Below are 19,435 nucleotides of genomic sequence, written 5' to 3'. Positions count from 1 at the left end.
ATAATGCAAACATTTCCTGGTTGATAGTGTGCCTGATGGTGATATGGGAGACACTGGGATGGCTGCTTACAGTGCAGCATGTCCTTTGCTGATACAACTTGATCCTGAGGACACACTGCACTGGTACTCATGTAAATGCATTCTACTGAAATAGCTATGTTGGTAGCAGAATGTCAGTAAAACTTTCTAGTGTAGACAAGGGGCAAAGTATTACTGCAATATAAATAATAGGAAGTAGTAATAATCTTCATGATTGAGTAAAGTTGTTTTTCTTTTCAGGGCGTTTCCAGGCAGCTGACCGCACAGAATTGGTTAAAACCACAGAAAACATTGATGTATTTATGGATGTAAAGGCTTTATGGACCACCAGGGATGTGGCACTCTCAGTGCACCGTGGTTTCAGGTATCTGATGGGTCAATATTTTGATGAAACAAAGGGGTCTTTTGTGTGAAATCCCTTTCTTTTTCTCTCTGGCTAGAGAATGCTTTTGAAGTGAACACCTTCTGTCTGCCTTGTAAATGTCTGTTTTAGTCTCTTTGGACACACTTAACAAACAATGGATGAGTGCAGAACTGAATAACTGCAAGCTTTTCTGTTGATGGACTGGGCCTAAAGCGTCTCACACTCTAGCAAATTATACTATAGTTTGTTTTGTTTTGACTGAGAGTGCCTGCTTTTGAGGGCCGGGAGGGGGGGAGCAGGGAGGAGAGTTGCAGTATAGAAGCCAGAATTTAAACTGTAGGAGAGACCATAAATGTATCATGTATAATTTAAAAAAATAACAGATTTTTAGTTTGAATGAAATGCAGAAGCTGCTTTTAGTGTACCATTTGTAGGAAAAAGGCAAATGGACTAGCCTGAAAAGAGGTTGTAACACCCTAAGGGAAATGTAATGATAAACAGCAGTGTAATGAGCTAGTATGAGGTGATTGTGTTAGGTCCAGTCTTATTTAACATTGTCAGCAATGATCTTGAAGAAGTAATAAACTCTTTGAAATTCACAGATGAAACCAGAGTGGAAAGAGGTGCAAATGTTAGTGAGGACAGAGGTAATACAAAGGGACCTACAGAGGAAAGAGATTAAAAATGAGATATACGTAACTACTGTAATGCATCTGGGAAGAAAATATTTGAAAAATATGTAGCTCATGAGGGAAAAACTTGGAAATTAGTAATGCTGAAAAAGAGGAGCAAAATTTAAATCAAATTAGGCATGACTTTGCAATGTGATATAGTAGCAAAAAGGCCAGTGTGATTTTTGGCTGTGCAGAGACATTATGATATGGAGCAGGAAAATAATAGTTCTTCTCTATCTGGCTCTGGTGTATTTGTACTGTGTGAACATTGTGTTCACTTCTGGGCAATACGTTAGCAAGGAGTTCAGAGAAAAAATAGCAAAAATTATCATTGGGCCGGAGGGACTGACTTATCAGGGGGAAAAAATACGTATAGTTTAGATAAAATACTACTAAAATGGAATTGGGGGGCCACAGCAGGGAGGAGTGCACATAGCCTCTATATTTGAAGAGTATGAACATCAAGTTTGGAGAGGAATTACTTAGAGCATTGCAAAGGAATATAATTCCTATAACTATAGGAGTAATGGGATAGAGAAAAGGCTGAACATCAGGAAAAATTTCCTTAGTAAGACCTCTTAGGCTGTGAATCGGTCTCTCAAGGGAAGAGGTGGAAGCCCTATTGCTTGAGACTTTTTAAACTAGACTGGACAAATTGCTAGAAAATGATATGTAAGGAACAATCCTCCTGTCCTGACAGAAATGGAATGGATCTTTAGCTTCTATGACAGTCTGGACCATGAACTTTTGCTGAGATTACAGCTATTTACAAAAACTCTAACAATCTCTTATCCATTTAGGGTGATTGGACTCTTTACTCATGGCTTCCTTGCTGGCTATGCTGTGTGGAACATTATTGTAATATACATTCTAGCAGGAAACCAGCTATCCACTCTCTCAAACCTGCTACAGCAGTACAAGGCCTTAGCATATCCTGCCCAGAGTTTCCTTTACTTGTTGTTGGCTATCAGCACAGTTTCAGCCTTTGACAGGTAAAATGTTCATTTGTATAACTTACATAATTTGTATGCCATACATCCCATTCTAAAGTCATCTAGTCATAAAATTTCTTTCTGTGGCGCTTTTCTCACCTGTGATAGAATGTACTATAGATAGTTTCTACCTTGCTCTACCTTGACAAAAGAAGATTTATCCTCAATGTATATATGCCATATATTTTTACATTAAGGGAATGTAGCGGGTGCATATACATACATTTTGCAAAAATAACAGAGTGGTAAAGTACCAAAGGAGAAAGTTATTTACTGTCCCCGTGTCCTGTGTTAAATGAGCCTTTCTTCCCTGAGTGGATCTGTATGCTCCCTCTTGTGGTGCCTTGTGGTAGAGCCTTCCTCTTGCTGTGTAAGCTAGAGCGCTTTTGTGCCTCCCACCTCTCCTGTCAGGGTCACTGATGTTCTGAGGCCAAGGCTATATAGGAGAGGAGCATCTTCACCGCCTCAGTTGCTTCCAACCATATGCCTGGTCAGATGTGAACTACTCCGGTCTATGTGGAGTTTCTTGTTTCTTAGGAATAGTTAGTATTAGCTAATTATGTAGAGTTTGTGTTTTTCCTGATTCTCGGTTATGAAGGAAATGAAGAAACAGAGGAAGCCAGGACTCAAGAATTGCACTTCCTGCGTGGCTGTCTTCCCACTATCTGGTGACCACGTTCAGTGCCTTAAGTGCCTGGGAGAAGGACTGTGTTTGATTTGCCAAACCTTTATTCCCAGAGACCGTAAAGATAGGGAGACTTGCAAGAACTCCTCTTTCTAAAGGAAACTCTCAAGGCTAGAACTTCTGGACCCGCTCAGGCATTGGATCCCAGCTCTAAGAGGCCAGTCTCTGCCCCTGTGACCTGAATGGCTTCAAGAAGCTGCAACCTCTGTCAGAACCTGATTTGGTTCCTGCAGATTCCCTCCGTTAAGCGCCCGAGGATACAGGTGTCCAAAGCAAGTGGCATGTGGTTGGATCTGACTGCCCCTGTTCTGGAAGAGAGGTTGAGCAAGAGTTTGGCCACTGGTTGTGTACCTCATTCATCCCAGCTACCTGGCCCTGATGGAACTCTTATGGAACAGAGTCGGTTCTGACTTCCACTTCTGGATCCAGGAAGATGGAACTGATTGATGTATCAGAATCTGGGCCATCAGCACCTTTAGTTCAGTCTGTCACAGTGCTGAAGAAAAAGAGGCTTAGAGACTAAATGGTCACTGTAGCAGTGACGGTTCCTGGGCATCAGAACTATCAGATCCATCCGATTCTGACAGGGCCTCTACAGTTCCAAAGTGGAGATCTGTTCCAGACTTACCTTCAGTAACAAGGAAGATGGATTTATTTATAATGTTGGATCTGAGGTTGTCCACATTGTCAGATCCGTTGTCAGTTCCTGGCTCCGTTCCGCCTATATCCTCAGTTCTGGAGAGCTTTGTCACCATGGCAGCCCAAGTTCATATTCCAGCTGCAGTTCACGTCTTAGTTCTGAGTGTGAAACACAAGTCATCCAAAAAGAGGCATGTTATCCTGGTTCCAAGATCTTCTCCCTTGTCTCCTGTTAGGAAGAAGTGGTCAGAAAGTGCTGCTGGTCTTTTCCTGGAACACCTTATGCTTCTTCCTCCTGGCACCCCATACAGGGTCTCCACAAAGAGCTGGATCTCCATACTTCTCTCTGGATCTGCTGTTATCCCTGGTGCATTCTGTCTCAGATCCAGATCTGGATCCTTTCCAGGAGGAAGATAGAGGAAAAGTGCAGAGACTTGTGGCTCTCTGTGTACCACCCTCTAGATCACCACCTGCAGGCAGAAAAACTAAAGGACATGAGATCAACTGCCTGCTCTTTGGGTATGATTTCCTTTGCTAGGAGTAGACCCTCTACTCCTTCTTCTTTCTGGTACCAGAGACAGCTCTACCATGGTTTTACTTTTTGTCAGGTCAGAGACATGAAAAATATCAACAACCTGCAGCATTCCAGAGCCAGCATAATAAAAGGCCTTTTTCAGCCCAAGGTCTAAATCTGAAAAATCCACTTCCTCATCAGCACTGTCATCATGAAACAGCAAGCCTTAATTTTGACAAGACGATTAAAATCAAGAACCGACCAGTCAGCCCCCTTCTTTGGAAAGAGGCTAGCCCACTTTATTAACACATGAAGACAAATTATGTTGAACCAATGGGTTCTAGAGATTATAGAAAGGGGCTGTGTCATACAATTCAAAAGATTGATGATCATCCTCCCCCATTATTCCCTTACCCTTCACTCTTCAGGGGCCCCTCTCACAAGGATAGTCTTCTTAGAAAAATTACTTTGGATGGGAGCAGTTGTGGAGGTCCCCAAATACTGGAGCGGGGGGCGAGTCATGGCTTTTATTCCCATTACTTTCTGGTGTGGAAGAAGGATGGGAGGGATTTCATCCGATACAAGACTGGAGCAACTTGAACAAGCACATTTGGAAGTTCCGGTTCCCTATGTTGACATCTCTTTGCTTTCAGTCATGAGTTGGTTCACAACTCTTGATTTAAATGACTCCTTTTTTCCCTATATTGATTTGTCATTCTTTGTAAGTACCCCTGTTTCATGGTGGCCAGATGCCATTTTTAGTACAAGGTGTTTTCATTTGGCTTCTCCACAGTGCCCGGAATTTTTACATAATGCCTCCCTGTGGTAGAGGCTCATTTGAGGAATGAGGGTATTTTTGTTTACCCTAATTTGGATGATTGGCTACTGAAGCTGCTATACGCAAGGACCTGTTAAGCCATATTGTTTTTACAACTAATCTCTTTTCAGATGTTGGACTTCTTCTCAACCAGCCAAAGTCAATTCTCTGACCTACTCAAAGGATTCCCTTTACAGGCTGTATACCAGACTCTGTGGAAGGGAGAGCTTTTCTGCCAGATGAAAGATTTCAGTGGTGTGTCACTCAAAGAATAAAATTCTTTTTGGGTCTCATGGGCCACTACTTATGTTACTCATTTTGCTTATCTGAGAATGAGACCTATGCAGCACTGAATGTCTTGGGTCTACAGAACAAGTTGGGACAGCCTCCATATGTTGATCATTATACCTCAGAACATCATAGCCTCCCTGAAATGGTGGTCAGTGAGAACAATTTGTTCAGAAGTATATAGTTCAGTCTCCTAGATCCATCTCTGATAATCAAGTTGGATGCTTCAAGCAAGGGTTGGGGGGTTCATCTTAATCAGCTGACAGTTCAAGGGCATTCATCTTATCAGGAAACACCCTGCACATCAGTGTGTTGGAATTGAGAACTATTTGTTTGGCCCTCAAGACTTCCTCCTTCACCTATAAGGGAAGGTGGTGCAGGTGGTCACGGACAGTACGTCGGCAATGTAGAACATCAACAAGCATGGGTGTTCATTCTGCTCTTGTGTGCAGAGACTGTAAATCTGTTGTATTGGTGTCTCCTTCCCGATGTCTATCCTGTGGCCTTGCATCTGGCAAGGTAAAACAATGTAGTTGCAGATCAACTTAGCAGAGAGAGTGCACGAATGGTCCTTAAAGTATCAGTTCGTTCAGACCACATTCTTCAGCTGGGATCACCCATATGTGGACCTGTTTGCAATGAGGTCCAACAAAAAGTGTTGCCTCTTCTGTTCCAGAGCAGGCAGAGACAGTCTGTCCCTGTTGGATGCTTTCCTTCTCCACTGGGGAAAGACTCTCTAATGTATGTCTTTTCCCACTCTCCATTGATCCGGAAGGTAGGAAGAAAACTATATCAGAACAGGGCAAAGATGGTTCTCCTTGCCCTGGGTTGGCCATGTCAACAGTGATTTACCGATCTCCTGCAACTGTACAGCAGAGTCTTTATGTGTCTTCCTCTGTCTCCAGACCTGCTGTCTCAGCAGGAGGGAAAGATCTTTCGCCCAGACCTTACAGTCTCTTCACCTGATGATGTGGGAGATTGAACATTGACTCTGTCTGCTCCTGAGCAGTCATTTTCTTTGCCTGTGCAGGACATACTAGTTAACTCTAGAAAACAGTCCACTAGAAGCTATTAGTTTAAATTGGACCAGATTTCAAGCATCGATGAAGGGAAAACCTGATGCCCCTGTATCTGCTTCCATTCCTTGTGTTCTGGAATAATTAATATACTTGAAGCCTGAAGTGTTATCTGACTCATCGTTAAAAGTTTATTTGGCAGCCATCTCAGCATATCATACTTTTAATTGATGAAAGATCGCTGTTTGTTCCGTGTTTAGTCAAAAGGTTTATTAAGGGTTTAGCAGATGTGACACACACACACACACCCCGGTTAGAGATCCTGTCCCTTCCTGGGATCTCAATTTGGTATTGCCCTGTATCATTTGATGGCTATCAAGATGGCTTTTATTATCCCCATCAGAGTGAGTGAATTGAATACCATTTTGTCTGATCCAACTTTCACTTCTTTTCATACACAGGGTAGTTCTCCGACCTGATCCCAGGCTTTTACTTAAGGTGGTATCTGATTTTCATATCAAGCAGACAATTAATTTGCTGTTTTCCCCCAAGGCCTTGTTCTAATAAGGAGGATGCCAGAAGGACCCCTGCTGCTTATATGGATAGAACTAAGAGGTTTTGTAAATTGTCAAGATCATTTGTGTCTAATGCTAAAAATTGAAAGGGTTATATGGCTTCTTTCCAGACTATATCTTGATGGATTAACGATTTATTGCAGAATGTTACACACTAGCAAAAGTTCCTGTACCTGCTTTGATTCTATCACTGTGACTTCTTCCTTCGCTTGTCTTAGCCAGGTGCCAGTTGCTGAAATTTGCAGAGCTGCAGCCTGGACTTTCAGTAAACGTTATGCCTTGGACCTAGCCTCTAGGGTAGGCACTGGATTTCGTAAAGCGATGCTACATGCTCTATTCAATTAGGACTGTTCCAGCTCCAGGTCAGTTTTCAGCACTGCCTATTGCTCTGTCCCTTAAGAGGGAATATGCAGAACAATGCAAAGAAGAACTTAAGGTTACTTCCTTGTAACCAAGGTTCTTTGAGATCGCTCTGCATATTCACACTTCCCACCAGACTTTCTCTATCTGTCAGAGTCCTTGTTTGTTTGGTTTCTCTGGCTTTGTGGTGGAAGGAACTTTATCCCTATACATCCTTGGCTTCAGAATGTCAGTGACTGAGGTGGGGGGCGGGGTGTGAGAATGCTTCTTACATTGCTGGAAGAATGTTCTACCACAGGGCACCATGAGGTGGCGCAGTACCCATAAGTGTGCATACACAGAGCCATCTTGAAGAATTTTGATTATAAGTAAGTAACCTTAATTTCTTTAAATATATATATTTGTCCAGGATTGACTTGGCTAAAGCATCAGTAGCCGTGCGAGGCTTCCTGACCCTGGATCCAGCAGCCATAGCCTCTTTCTGTGAGTGTCATAAACATGCAGCTAAGGGTAGCAAAAATCCCTCCTTTACCTGTAAAGGGTTAAGAAGCTCAGATAACCTAGTTGGCCCCTGACCAAAAGGATCAATAAGGGGAAAATATACTTCAAATCTGTGGGGGAAGGTTTTTGTTTTGTGTTCCTTTGTTCCCTCTGGGTCAGTGAGGAATCCGGGCAGGGAAAATATATCTCCCAACGCCATATCTGAACTAAGCCTCTAAGATTACAAATTGTAAGTAATAGGAAGAAAATGCATTAGATTATCTTTTTTTTTTTTTGCTTGTGAATTGTCCCTGTGCAGAAAATTACAGCCTTTATGCATCTTGGCATACATTTTCAGTGCTGAGTTTAAACATGCAGTCTCCACTACTGTTAATGGAAATTTCATCCCTAATTGCTCTCTACTTTACTTAAAAAAAAATTACATCACTATTAAATATGATCACTTCAGTCTATTAGATAAAAATGGAGGGTCAAAGAGCTGAATGTTTCACTAACTAGTCTCATGTAAAAGTTTGGAATAAGTGATGGGATTTTTAGTGCTTCAGAATCCTTTTTTTCTTCCTTACCCCTTGTAATGCTATTTTCTCCCATTTTGAATGCCGCACATGTACCAAGTAGAACAAGAGTAATGACATATCCCTTTGACTTAGCCAGCAGGTTGTTAGTGACCTTGGTCAGGATGGTAGAATGCAGGGGGCATAAGTCAGATTTGAGGAGTTAAGGAGAGTGCTGGAGAAGAAGACTGAGCAGTACATTCTATGACTTTGGAGACAGTGGGGTGGAGGGAGAGAGAGAGCAAGGTAAAAATCATTATTTTGTGACTAGATAGTGTTTTATGTAAAATTAGTGAAAGCTGCAAATTTCTTTCCATTTCTCCCAGTATACTTTGTTGCTCTCATCTTGTCTCTGAGCCAGCAGATGACAAGTGACAGAATCAACCTCTATACACCACCTTCGGAGAATGGGAGCCTCTGGTAGGAAATCTAGATAGCATTATTTGTTTAACATTTTCTTGCCCCTTCTATGACACAGACCGTGTAAGAGTGTTTGTTTAACAATGGTTTAGTGATGTCATATAGTACACAACTAAAAGTGTTATAAAAGATTCCCAATACTAAACCTGTCCTAATATTTTTGCATTAGAGACCTTAAACTGAGCCCTTGATGACTTTGAGAATTGAGGGTGTTCAGCAACTCACATGATAGGGGTCGCTGTGTCTAATGGTTAAATGTATCCTTTATACACTTTGATTAGCTCAGTCCTGAGGCCCCTGTTTTGGAAGTAACTAAACTGAAATGGCACATCACAGAGGTGGCACATTTTCTTTCCTTGTGCAGATCAATCTATGGAGTGCCAGTGTCATTTTTGCAGGAGGTTATCTATTCTGTCCAACTAGGGTGACCAGATGTCCTGATTTTATAAGGACAGTCCTGATATTTGGGGCTTTTTTTAATATGGGCTCCTATTACCCCCCCACCCTCATCCCGATTTTTCACACTGGCTATCTGGTTACCCTGTGTCCAACAAATTAGGTAAAAATGCCATAAAAAAGACATTGATCAAGAGGATACTGCAGAATTATCGACCTCGGTGTAGAAAGACTATTGCTTCTTGGAGGGTGGACCAGTAGTTGAGACAGAATTAAATCTGATGTTCCCAGTCTGCAGTCTTCATGGCTCTTAGAGACAGTCCAAGGTGTCATACTCGTTTCCTAGGCAGGAGAGTTGTCTGGAATACAGCCCTTAGGCAAGTTCAGACAAGTGTTCAATGCAAAGTAAAAACAGAATTGGTAATCTGATATAGACATATCCCACTCTGTCACAATCATAATTAAAACTTTGTCTCCTCTGCAAATTTTGCTACCGCACTACTCATTCCCCTTTCCAGATCATTAATAAATATATTACACAACATTGGGTCTAATATGGAACCTTGAGGCCCCCTGTTGTTAACCTTTTGCCAGGATGACAATTGACCATTTAATCCTACTCTTTGTTTTCTGTCTCCTAGCTAGGGAGGGGGGTTGGTGTTGAAATCTAACTTGAACACTCACTCCATGCCAGGTAGTGGGGCTTCTCAGTTGGGTCATAGCCTTTGGTATTCTCTCTCCTCTGCAGCCCTTCAGACCCCAAAACCTTTAGAGCACGTGAGAAACATTTATTGTTCAGTATTTGATTTTGTTTTTGTTTGATGTTTTTAATTTCTCCAGTTAAAGCATCTAGCTGCCAGAGTGCCACATGGTAGAAGTTGTTAAAATAATAATAATATCTACACACCAGGATAAGCCTCGCTATCTGCCCTCTAATAAGTATCTAATGCTTTTCTCAGGACCGCAGGTGCAGAGGAACAGATTCTTCAGCCATGGATTGTGGTGAATCTGGTGGTAGCTCTTCTAGTTGGGCTATCCTGGCTCTTCTTATCTTATCGACCAGAGCTAGATCACAGTGAAGGTATGGAACATGAAGCCTAGAAGAAATTTGGAGACTGTTCCTTTAGCTCTCCCAGATCTACTTTGTTCTGTGTTCAGAACTGGTCCTTGGAAGTGTATCGCTGCTATAGTTAAGGATAAAACGTTTCTGTTAGAATCCTTTTTTCTCTTCCTCTCTCTCTCTCCCTCTGAATACTCTTAACATGCCAAAGAATTCATTTCTTGGAATGAAATTGTCCTTTGTTGGTCTCTTCTGATTTTTTTTTTTTAAAGTTTGGGGAAATAATGTCATTTTTGAATGCTGTAGGATGGAATTTCCCCCCCTATGTGTTTTAAACAAACAAAGAAACCTAACCAGTAATTTGTCCTGACTAAAGCAAAATAAGATGAGTTTTGAAATATGGTACTGTTTGGAGGGAAGCATGACTTTGATTTAACAAAGTTCAAACTTTTTGAAAATTCTCTACTCTGCTTGTATATTGGAAAACTATATTACGTTTTAAAGTGCACATTTCACAAATGACATTTGCTGAATGTATGTACAATACAGCTTGGGCAGCAAACTCTTTTTTCAACAGACTAGAAAAGCAGGAGTAGTCTTTACCTAGACCTTCCTACACCCTCAACCTCCCCACTCCACCCCTCCCCCCCATCCAGTGATACAGGCCCATTAATCTCCCTCACACAGCAATAGTGCATCATTTATTATGTGATGACTGAATTACTTATTCAGTTCAAATTTTTCAGGCTTTGAGTGTTACTGGGATCTCCAGAGCTCAGGGGCAGTGCGTAGTCCCTTTGTCTGTTTGGTGCAGAGCCTGGATGCTGCTCTCTTATCTTGGACCAGGGCTAGTGCCCTTTGGTGCCAGGATCAGGAACCAAAAGGTGGCTTAATGCCACCTTTACCACTCCTCCCAGACTTGTACCGAGCACAGCTCAGCCAGTCCAGTGAACCTGCGGTGAATATGTAGGTTGCATGGATTTCAATCACATCAACTGATGTCACACAAAAATCCTCTTTGATAGTATTTTGTAGATTTATGGAGCTTTAAAATATTTCTTCAACCTGTTTTATATTATTTGACAACTTTTTATATCTCAGTCCCCTGCAGTCCCCTACTCCCTTTCCTGGTGTCATTCATACGTGCTGGGGGGTGAGTTGAAATTAAAAAATTCCAGCTGGATTTTAAAATCTTTGGATTACAAGCAATATACAATAGTATTATTGGAAAGCGCCTTAGAAGGGGGGAACCTGGGGCACAAAGAGGTGAAATTGACTTGCCCAAGGTGAGCCGATGGCATGGTCTGGCCCAGAACCCCCCCGTGTTTCCAGGCTCTAACCACTGACTAGAGGACAGTGCCTTAAAAGTGTTGAGAGAGAGAGAATCTGAAAAGGTTCATCTCAGGACTATCTCAAACAGGCCAAAGGAAACTCAAAACTATTCAAAAACAGTCTAACAATCATACTTCATTGAGTAAAAAAATGGCCATCTGACCAGCATATTCTAAATTGAATTCTGCTTTTGATTCGAGTGTAATTTTTAAAAGTTTCTAATGTTGACTTGGCTGGTTAGTTAATTTTGCAATTTCTATTTTTGATAATGTCAGTAGTCCAAATGGAGAATGCTGCTGTGTGTGGCTTGCTGGCATTGAGCATTCCTCGTCATACTATGGCTTTTAGTACAGTGGCAGCTTGGTGGAGACAGGGGTGTCTCTTGCCATTATCAAGGTGTTGGTCAGGGCCATTCTTACCCATACATAAAGTACATAGCTGCGTAGGGCACCAGGAAATTTGGGGCCCCTGCACAGCTGTGCGCTGCTCCAGCCCCTGCTCCGTCTCTTCCCCAAGGCCTCTGCTCCCCCCCGCCTTTTCCTGCCCCCACCCCTTCCCCGCTCCAGCCCCACCCCCACTCCCCTGAGGACTGCAGCAGGGCTGGGCCTGCACTCACCAGCGACAGGAAGTGCAGCAACCTGGCCCCAGCTGCACCACCAGTGAGTGCTAGCGGGTGGTTCCCCCTGTTCCCCAAGCCAGTCGCCCTCCCCCCCTGCCCGGAGGCCTGATCAGACTCCCCCCCCACCCCAGGGAGAGGTTGCATTGGGCCCCAGAATAGCTAGGGATGGCCCTGGTGTTGGTGGTATTATTTAGAAGACAACTCAAAGAGGAAGTTTGGAGAAAAGCAGGAGGAAATATTCAGCAATCATTTATATGGTTTTCCACTAAAGCATTTTTGTTTTTTTGTTTGTTTGTTTTCTCTTCCAGAACTGATGTTTCATACTGAAGTAGAAGAATTTCCTCAGCTGGATAAAGGCCTCAATGTCCAGTCGTAGTGCAGAAAATGCATCTTCAAATACTGTAGCTGAGACTGAGGACTTAGCACTTATACATGTTTTGTACCTGTATATAATGCTTTTCTACAAAACAAAATTTGTATTTTTGTATATTTTTATATGTACTTGTTTCTGATGGGTCTTTTATTTTAATTATGCTATTTTAAAAAATTCCAAAGATTTTTGAATATAGGAGTATAAAACATTTTATATTTTTTTTTCTGATAAAGTGAGTCTTTTCTGGTAGATAAACTCAAAACTAGTTTGGTAAACATCACTACCTACCTAGCATGGGAAGAAGACTGATGGGATACAAAAGATCAAGTGGGCAAATGCTTTTGTGAGTAGCATTTTTTTTATCCTCAACCAGTTGCATTTGGGTGTTGATGCTAATGTCAGCTCATCTGATTAGGACATATTACTTGGTTAAATATTTGTAAAGATTAAAACACAAGTCATCTTACGAAAAAGTAGTAGAATAAAAGTTATTTTAACAGAATATAAGGTTAGAGAGAAAACTAACAGTCCTTTAGGGTGATCTGTTTTAGTTGTCCTAGAAAAATGTGTTGCTGGTGTAAGGAATTAGGTTGTCTAGGGCTGTGTCTACAGTACAGAGTTAAGTTGACACCAGTGTTGCTGACAACCCTTTACTGCAATAACAATATCGATTGCACATGTTTACATAATGCTGCTGTGTCAACGGAGCACATCAACAGTTGGTTCTCTAGCATTGACAGAGAGAGCAATGCACCATGGGTAGCTAGCCCACTGTGCAACTTGCCACCTTCTGCTGCTAGGAGTTGTGGGAATGGGGAATAGATCAGAGTGCATCATTGTTGCGGGCTCACTGTCCCATGATGCAGTTTTTTCTGTCCCATCATTCCATGGGTGTCCGACTATGTTTCACGCCGTTTTTCAACAGCTCCTGTAAACTATGTGCCCACCCTCTCCACCTGAAATCATGGATCCAGCACTGCTGTCTAGTCTTGTGATAAGTGTTATGAACACAAGGTGGCTGATCATGTAGTATTTTATGAGCTGCAAATCTGAACAGGAATCCGTGGTGCCTGCCCCGCTATGTGCCATGGAAAGAAACCATTCCAAATTACTTTTAACATTCATGGAGTAGCTGCACATGGTGGACCATTGCGCTTGGGAAGCAAGCACCAAGTGGTGGGATCACATCGTTATGCAGATATTGGATGATGACCAGTGGTTGCAAAGCTTTCGGATGCAGAAAGCCACTTTCCTGAAACTGGGTGGAGCTCGTCCCTGACCTATGGCACAAGGACACCACAATGAGAGCTGCCCTCTTGGTGGAGAAGCATGTGGCGATTGCTGTGTGGAAGCTGGCAACTCCAGATTGCTACTGGTCAGTCGCAAATCAGTTTGGAGTTGGGAAGTCTACCATGTGGGTTGCATTCACCCAGATTTTGCAGGACCATTAATCACATCCTGCTACCAAGGACTGTGACACTGGGAAATGTGCATGAAATAGTGGATGGTTTTGTTGCAATGGGATTCCTTAACTGTGGCAGAGTGATTGATGGCATGCCTATCCCAATTTTGGCCCTGGGCTGTCTTGCAAGAGAATACATCAATAGAAAGGGGTACTTCTCTGCGGTATTGTAGGCACTTCTGAATTACCGAGGTCGTTTCCTGCTATCGATGCGAGGTGGTCAGGAATGGTGCATGATGCATGCACCTTCAAGAACCCTGGCCTGTACAGAAAGCTGCAAGCAGGGACTTTCTTTCGAGACCAGAAAATTCCAAAGGGGGATATTGAAATCTCTATAGAAAGCATACCCTTTATTCCCATGCACAGGAAACCTGGACAGCAGCAAGGAGCATTCAACAATAGGCTGAGCAGGTGCAGAATGACCATTGAATGTGCATTTGGCAGATTAAAAGGGCACTGGTGCTGCTTTTATGGCAGGTTAGACCTCAATGAGGAGAATATTTCCATGGTCATAGCAGCATGTTGTGCTGTGCATAATATTTGTGAAACTAAGAGGGAAACATTTCCCCAGGGTTAGAGCATGGAGGTGGATCCCCTGGCAGCTGATTTTGAGCAGCCAGATACCATGGTTGTTAGAGGGGCACAACGGGGGGCTATTTGAATCAGGGAGGATTTGAAGCAACATTTTTCTGTAGAGCCCCCGCTGCACAGGGGAATGGGAAGCAGATGGAAACACTGCTAGTCTTCTACCATATAATGAAATAAAGGACAGTTCTACCTCACATAGCTGGGCAACATTAAATCAAAATGAGCACTGACCAGAGCTTCCCTCTCCTGCATCATGTGCACCAGAGCTAGAGTGCTGGAACTGGCTTGAACCCTTCAGGGTTGAGAAGAGGTCCTGGCTTGCCATGGTACAGGATGACCCTCTCACCTGTCTCATCTCATCCTCCAACTCCACTTCCTCATCCACCACTTCATCCTCAGGGTCAGGGCTGCCCAGAGGGGTGGCAAGTGGGGCAATTTTCCCCGGGTTCCCCAGGAGCTCCTGGCCCCATGAGAATGTCTGAGGCTCCCCCCCAGCCCCTCAGCGTGCCGTATCCAGGAGCAGCCCTGGACAGCACTTCAACGGCGTGGCTCTAGTGGGACCTGAGCTCACAGCCCCGCCCCCTTACCATGCGGCTCTGAGCAGGAGGAGCTCAGGTCCCTGTTGGAGCCACGCCGCTGCAGCACTATCCAGGGCTGCTCCTGAGTTACCCCCGCCTCTCCCCTCTTTCGGAGCCTCAGCACGCTGCATCCAAGATTTGCCCTCGACAGTGCTGCAGCAGCATGGCTCCAGCGGGACCTGAGTTCCTCCTGCTCAGAGCTATGTAGTAAGGGGGCGGGGCTGCGAGCTCAGATCCCACTGGAACCATGCTGCTGCAGCAGGTTTACCTGAAAGCAGCTAACAGAAGTGTTCCTGTTTTTAACACTCAGATGCCCAACTCCCAATGGGGTCTAAACCTAAATAAATCTGTTTTACCCTTTCTATGAAGCTTATACAGGGTAAACTCATAAATTGTTCGCCCTCTATAACACTGATAGAGATATGTACAGTTGTTTGCTCCCCCAGGTATTAATACATACTCTGAGTTAATAAATAAAAAGTGATTTTATTAAATACAGAAAGTAGGATTTAAGTGGTTCCAAGTAGTAACAGACAGAACAAAGTAAATCACCAAGCCAAATATAATAAAATGCGCAAATCTATGTCTAATCAAACTGAATACAGATAAGATCCTCATCAGTTCCAGAATGCTCCCTTTTACAGACTAATCTCCTTTTAGCCAGGGTCCAGCAATCACTCACACCCCTTGCTCCCGTCCTTTGTTCCAGTTTCTTTCAAGTATCCTGGGGGGTAGGGAGGCTCTCTCTTTAGCCAACTGAAGACCACCATAGAGGGGTCTCCCAGGGATTTAAATAGACCAGGGGTCAGCAACCTTTCAGAAGTGGTGTGCCAAGTCTTCATTTATTCACTCTAATTTAAGGTTTCGTGAGCCAGTAATACATTTTAACGTTTTTAGAAGGTCTCTTTCTACAAGTCTGTAATGTATAACTAAACTATTGTTGTATGTAAAGTAAATAAGGTTTTTAAAATGTTTAAGAAGCTTCATTTAAAATTAAATTAAAATGCAGAGCCCCCTGGACCAGTAGCCGGGACCCAGGCAGTGAGAGTGCCACTGAAAGTCAGCTCGTGTGCCACAGGTTACCTACCCCTGCTATACACTAAAAATGACAAGAGTGGGAAGAACATCCAAATGGAATTATCTTCTATATCTTCATAAAATAGTTACTTTTACTTCCTTTTAATTATGGCAGATATTCCTAAATTCATCAGTGCTGTAATAGGCATTTTATCAGTCTGGGTTAGTTCATTGTTATTTGTCAACATTGTTATTTTTCAGTGGCGCTGGCATGGAGCTCACGGAGGGTGGGTGCTCAGCACTTCTGAAAATCAGCCCTGTATGTTTGTTGTAGGTGCAAACCCTCAAGGTGAGGGAGAGGGAGAGTGTAGGGCAGGGGTAGGCAGCCTATGGCACGGGTGCCGAAGGCGGCACACAAGCTGATTTTCAGTGGCACTCACACTGCCTGGGTCCCGGCCACCGGTCTGGGGGGCTCTGCATTTTAATTTAATTTTAAATGAAGCTTCTTAAACATTTTGAAACCTTATTTACTTTACATACAACAATAGTTTAGTTATATATTGTAGACTTATAGAAAAAGACCTTTTAAAAATATTAACATGTATGACTGGCACGCGAAACCTTAAATCAGAGTGAATAAATGAAGACTGGGCGCAGCACTTCTGAAAGGTTGCCGACCCCTGGTGTAGGGCCTCACTCTACCCCCTGTGGTGTTCCTTGGTGGAAGGAGTCGGCGTGGGTAAAGTTTTTGCATAGATTTTTACTGGTCCGTTTTAGAGAGACATTGGTCAATCTGTGTTTAAACTAACATCTCTGCCTCGCGTGACAGCGGTGTCTAGCGGCGCCCCCGCCCGTCTCGCGGGCTGCGGTGTATTTGCTACGCAAGGAAATGGGGCTCGGGTACTGCTGGGTGCTGCGGCCCCTCAGTCAGGGCAGCGCCGCGTTAGATTTGTTCTGCCCCCGCAGCGTGGGGGTCTCAGGCCCGTCTCTCCACACGCCGGGTGCCTGTGGCCGGTGCGCGCTGGGACCGGGGCAGAGGCGCTCGGGGCAGATCCTCCCCCCCCCACCCCCGAGGGCGCGGGCCGCGCGCTGGGGCAAGCGGCCGTTGCCGGGGTTGTTGAGGCGCGGGGCGGCGCGATGTCGGCCCCCGGGGCGAGGGGCTCCATGTTCTCGGACTCCCTGTCCCCCTCCGGCCACAGCTCCGGCCGGCTCGGCTCGGTGGATTCGGTGCTGGGGAGCTTCAGCCGCGGGGCGGCCAAGGTCGGCAGGGTGCGATCCCTGCTGAAGGTGAGATGCGGGGTGGGGGCGGGGTGTGGAGATGTGGAAGGCAGGGGGTGGGGGGGTGGAGGGTTGCTGTGGTGTGGGGGTGTTGGAGGGTGGGGTGCAGGGGTATGAGTGGGTATTGGTTGACGGGTGTTGAGGTGAGGGTGGGGGGTTAGAGGGAGGGAGGTGAGGGCAGGGTGTGGGTGGCGGGTTAGAGGGAGGGGGTGGAGATGTGGAAGGCAGGGGGTGGGGGTGTTGGAGGGTGGGGTGCAGGGGTATAAGTGGGTATTGGTTGACGGGTGTTGAGGTGAGGGTGGGGGGTTAGAGGGAGGGAGGTGAGGGCAGGGTGTGGGTGGCGGGTTAGAGGGAGGGGGTGGAGATGTGGAAGGCAGGGGGTGGGGGGGTGGAGGACTAGTGTGGTGTGGGGGTGTTGGAGGGTGGGGTGCAGGGGTATGAGTGGGTATTGGTTGACTGGGGTGTTGAGGTGAGGGTGGGGGTTAGAGGGAGGGGGGTGAGGGCAGGGGGTGGGTGTGTGGAGGGTTGGTGTGGTGTGAGCGTGTTGGAGGGTGGGGTGCAGGGGTATGAGTGGGTATTGGTAGACTGGGGTGTTGAAATTGCACTTGGGTATCTCCCCATCTCACACCAGCTGGGCATGCACACGCTTGTACCCATTCACACACTCATGCAAGCTGTACCTTTCATAGCTCTCAGAAATGGCCTTGAAGAGAAGTTTCACTTCTCAGCAAAAGGCTGTATTTGCTGCTTAAGTATTCTTTGATTAGCTTGGCCATTCACATAAAGGCCTTGTCACTTCAGTATTCTCTGTGGACATCTACCCAGTATGATGGAGATACTTATAATGGTGTGAATGGCTAACACATTTTATTTTCATTCATCTACTAATCCAGAAAGTTGAAATTGTGAATATTCATAAGAAAAGCAGCCAGAAACTCCTTTTGTTTTCAGCACTAGAGGGTACTGTTACATAGTAATAATTTGGAGTAGTGTCTCCTTATTTTTTAGCAACAAGAAACTCTCATTTGATGTAAGACAGTAGTTTATCATCAGCAGTTTGTGGGGGCCCTAAAACCTTTTGCCACCAGGTTGTCACATGTTTTGGCTAGTGTTTTATCATTCCATTTTTATGCTAAGAGTCCATCCATTGTACAAGACTGTGTTTTGTCAAAAATGCCTTGTGCTCAGAAGATGTGAAAAAATAGAATTCAGTTTCAAACATATTTAAAAAGTATTGAATTAGGCTTCACCCAAAATAACTTTTTGAATATGGTGGTAGATCAGGTGTCGGCAACCTTTCAGAAGTGGTGTGCCAAGTCTTCATTTATTCAATCTAATTTAAGGTTTCGCGTGCCAGTAATACATTTTAACGTTTTTAGAAGGTCTCTTTCTATAAGTCTATAATATATAATTAAACTATTGTTGTATGTAAAGTAAATAAGGTTTTTTAAATGTTTAAGAAGCTTCATTTAAAATTAAATTAAAATGCAGAGCCCCCCGGACCGGTGGCCGGGACCCAGCAGTGTGAGTGCCACTGAAAATCTGCTCGCGTGCCGCCTTCGGCACATGTGCCATAGGTTGCCTACTCCTGTGGTAGATGATAACCTATGTGACTATGCTTCTTGAGTGTTGCCTTATGCATCCCTGTTGTGGGAAAACATGCTTTCTCAATTTCAAAGCTCTTTTACTCTAAGATTGAATAGAGCAACATTTGTGATTGGCCATGAAATGCAGAGGTATGCCCATTAATATACATAGGAATACATGTTTAGAGTCCAAACACCAGTGTTAGTATGCTTTCCTATGGAAGAGAGACTCATATTTTTATAGGGTTTTAGATTTTGTTGGTTTTTATTCACTGGTGGAGTCATAGGAGTGTTCTCTTATTTGGAAGCTGCAAAATATACTTGTTTGTTTTTAACCTCCAAATTAATTAGGAAATAGTGTACTGTATTTTCTTTTTGAAAGGGCAATTGCAAAATCTTTTTTTCTTACTTTTGGTAGTTGTTGCAGAAAATCCTGAAGTCATCTGATAAAGGAACTGAACAACCTGCTGACATCCACAGTTTAGTCCCCTGTGGAGATGTGGTATGTACACTACAGACCATTGGTTCTCCGACAGTAGTCTGTGGTACTTGGAGAACTAGCTGGCAATCAATGAAGAGTTGGCTGGTCATCAATGAAGAGTTGCTGTGATTCTTTCTTGTTTTCAGTTACCGAATTACATTTAAAAACATATAAAAGTAATATTAAGTCAGTGTTTTATGTATTTTTAGTTAAGTATTTGTTCTAGT

At 43.9% G+C, this 19,435-nt stretch overlaps 2 protein-coding genes across 6 annotated transcripts in view; both read left to right on the top strand.

Annotated features, from left to right (window-relative positions):
- Nucleotides 1-12,720, top strand: part of TMEM237 (transmembrane protein 237) — a 30,234-nt gene extending 17,514 nt beyond the window's left edge. For both annotated transcript variants that reach the window (XM_044978489.1, XM_044978488.1), the window contains exons 8-13: nucleotides 280-403; nucleotides 1,878-2,069; nucleotides 7,373-7,446; nucleotides 8,345-8,438; nucleotides 9,794-9,915; nucleotides 12,154-12,720. In XM_044978489.1, the coding sequence (XP_044834424.1) occupies nucleotides 280-403; nucleotides 1,878-2,069; nucleotides 7,373-7,446; nucleotides 8,345-8,438; nucleotides 9,794-9,915; nucleotides 12,154-12,221 (674 nt within the window). In that variant the 3' untranslated portion in view covers nucleotides 12,222-12,720. The remainder of the gene's footprint in view (nucleotides 1-279; nucleotides 404-1,877; nucleotides 2,070-7,372; nucleotides 7,447-8,344; nucleotides 8,439-9,793; nucleotides 9,916-12,153) is intronic.
- Nucleotides 12,721-16,990: 4,270 nt separating this feature from the next.
- The window catches only part of C2CD6 (C2 calcium dependent domain containing 6), a 56,996-nt gene continuing 54,551 nt past the window's right edge, over nucleotides 16,991-19,435 (top strand). For all 4 annotated transcript variants that reach the window (XM_045031749.1, XM_045031748.1, XM_045031747.1 and 1 more), the window contains exons 1-2: nucleotides 16,991-17,150; nucleotides 19,146-19,229. In XM_045031749.1, coding sequence (XP_044887684.1) covers nucleotides 17,001-17,150; nucleotides 19,146-19,229 — 234 coding nt within the window. In that variant the 5' untranslated portion in view covers nucleotides 16,991-17,000. The remainder of the gene's footprint in view (nucleotides 17,151-19,145; nucleotides 19,230-19,435) is intronic.

The sequence above is a fragment of the Mauremys mutica genome, chromosome 10 (assembly GCF_020497125.1).
Source record: "Mauremys mutica isolate MM-2020 ecotype Southern chromosome 10, ASM2049712v1, whole genome shotgun sequence".
Taxonomy (NCBI): Eukaryota; Metazoa; Chordata; order Testudines; family Geoemydidae; genus Mauremys; species Mauremys mutica.
The sequence above is the reverse complement of the archived record's forward strand: the minus strand, read 5'-3'. Positions and strand labels throughout refer to the sequence as shown.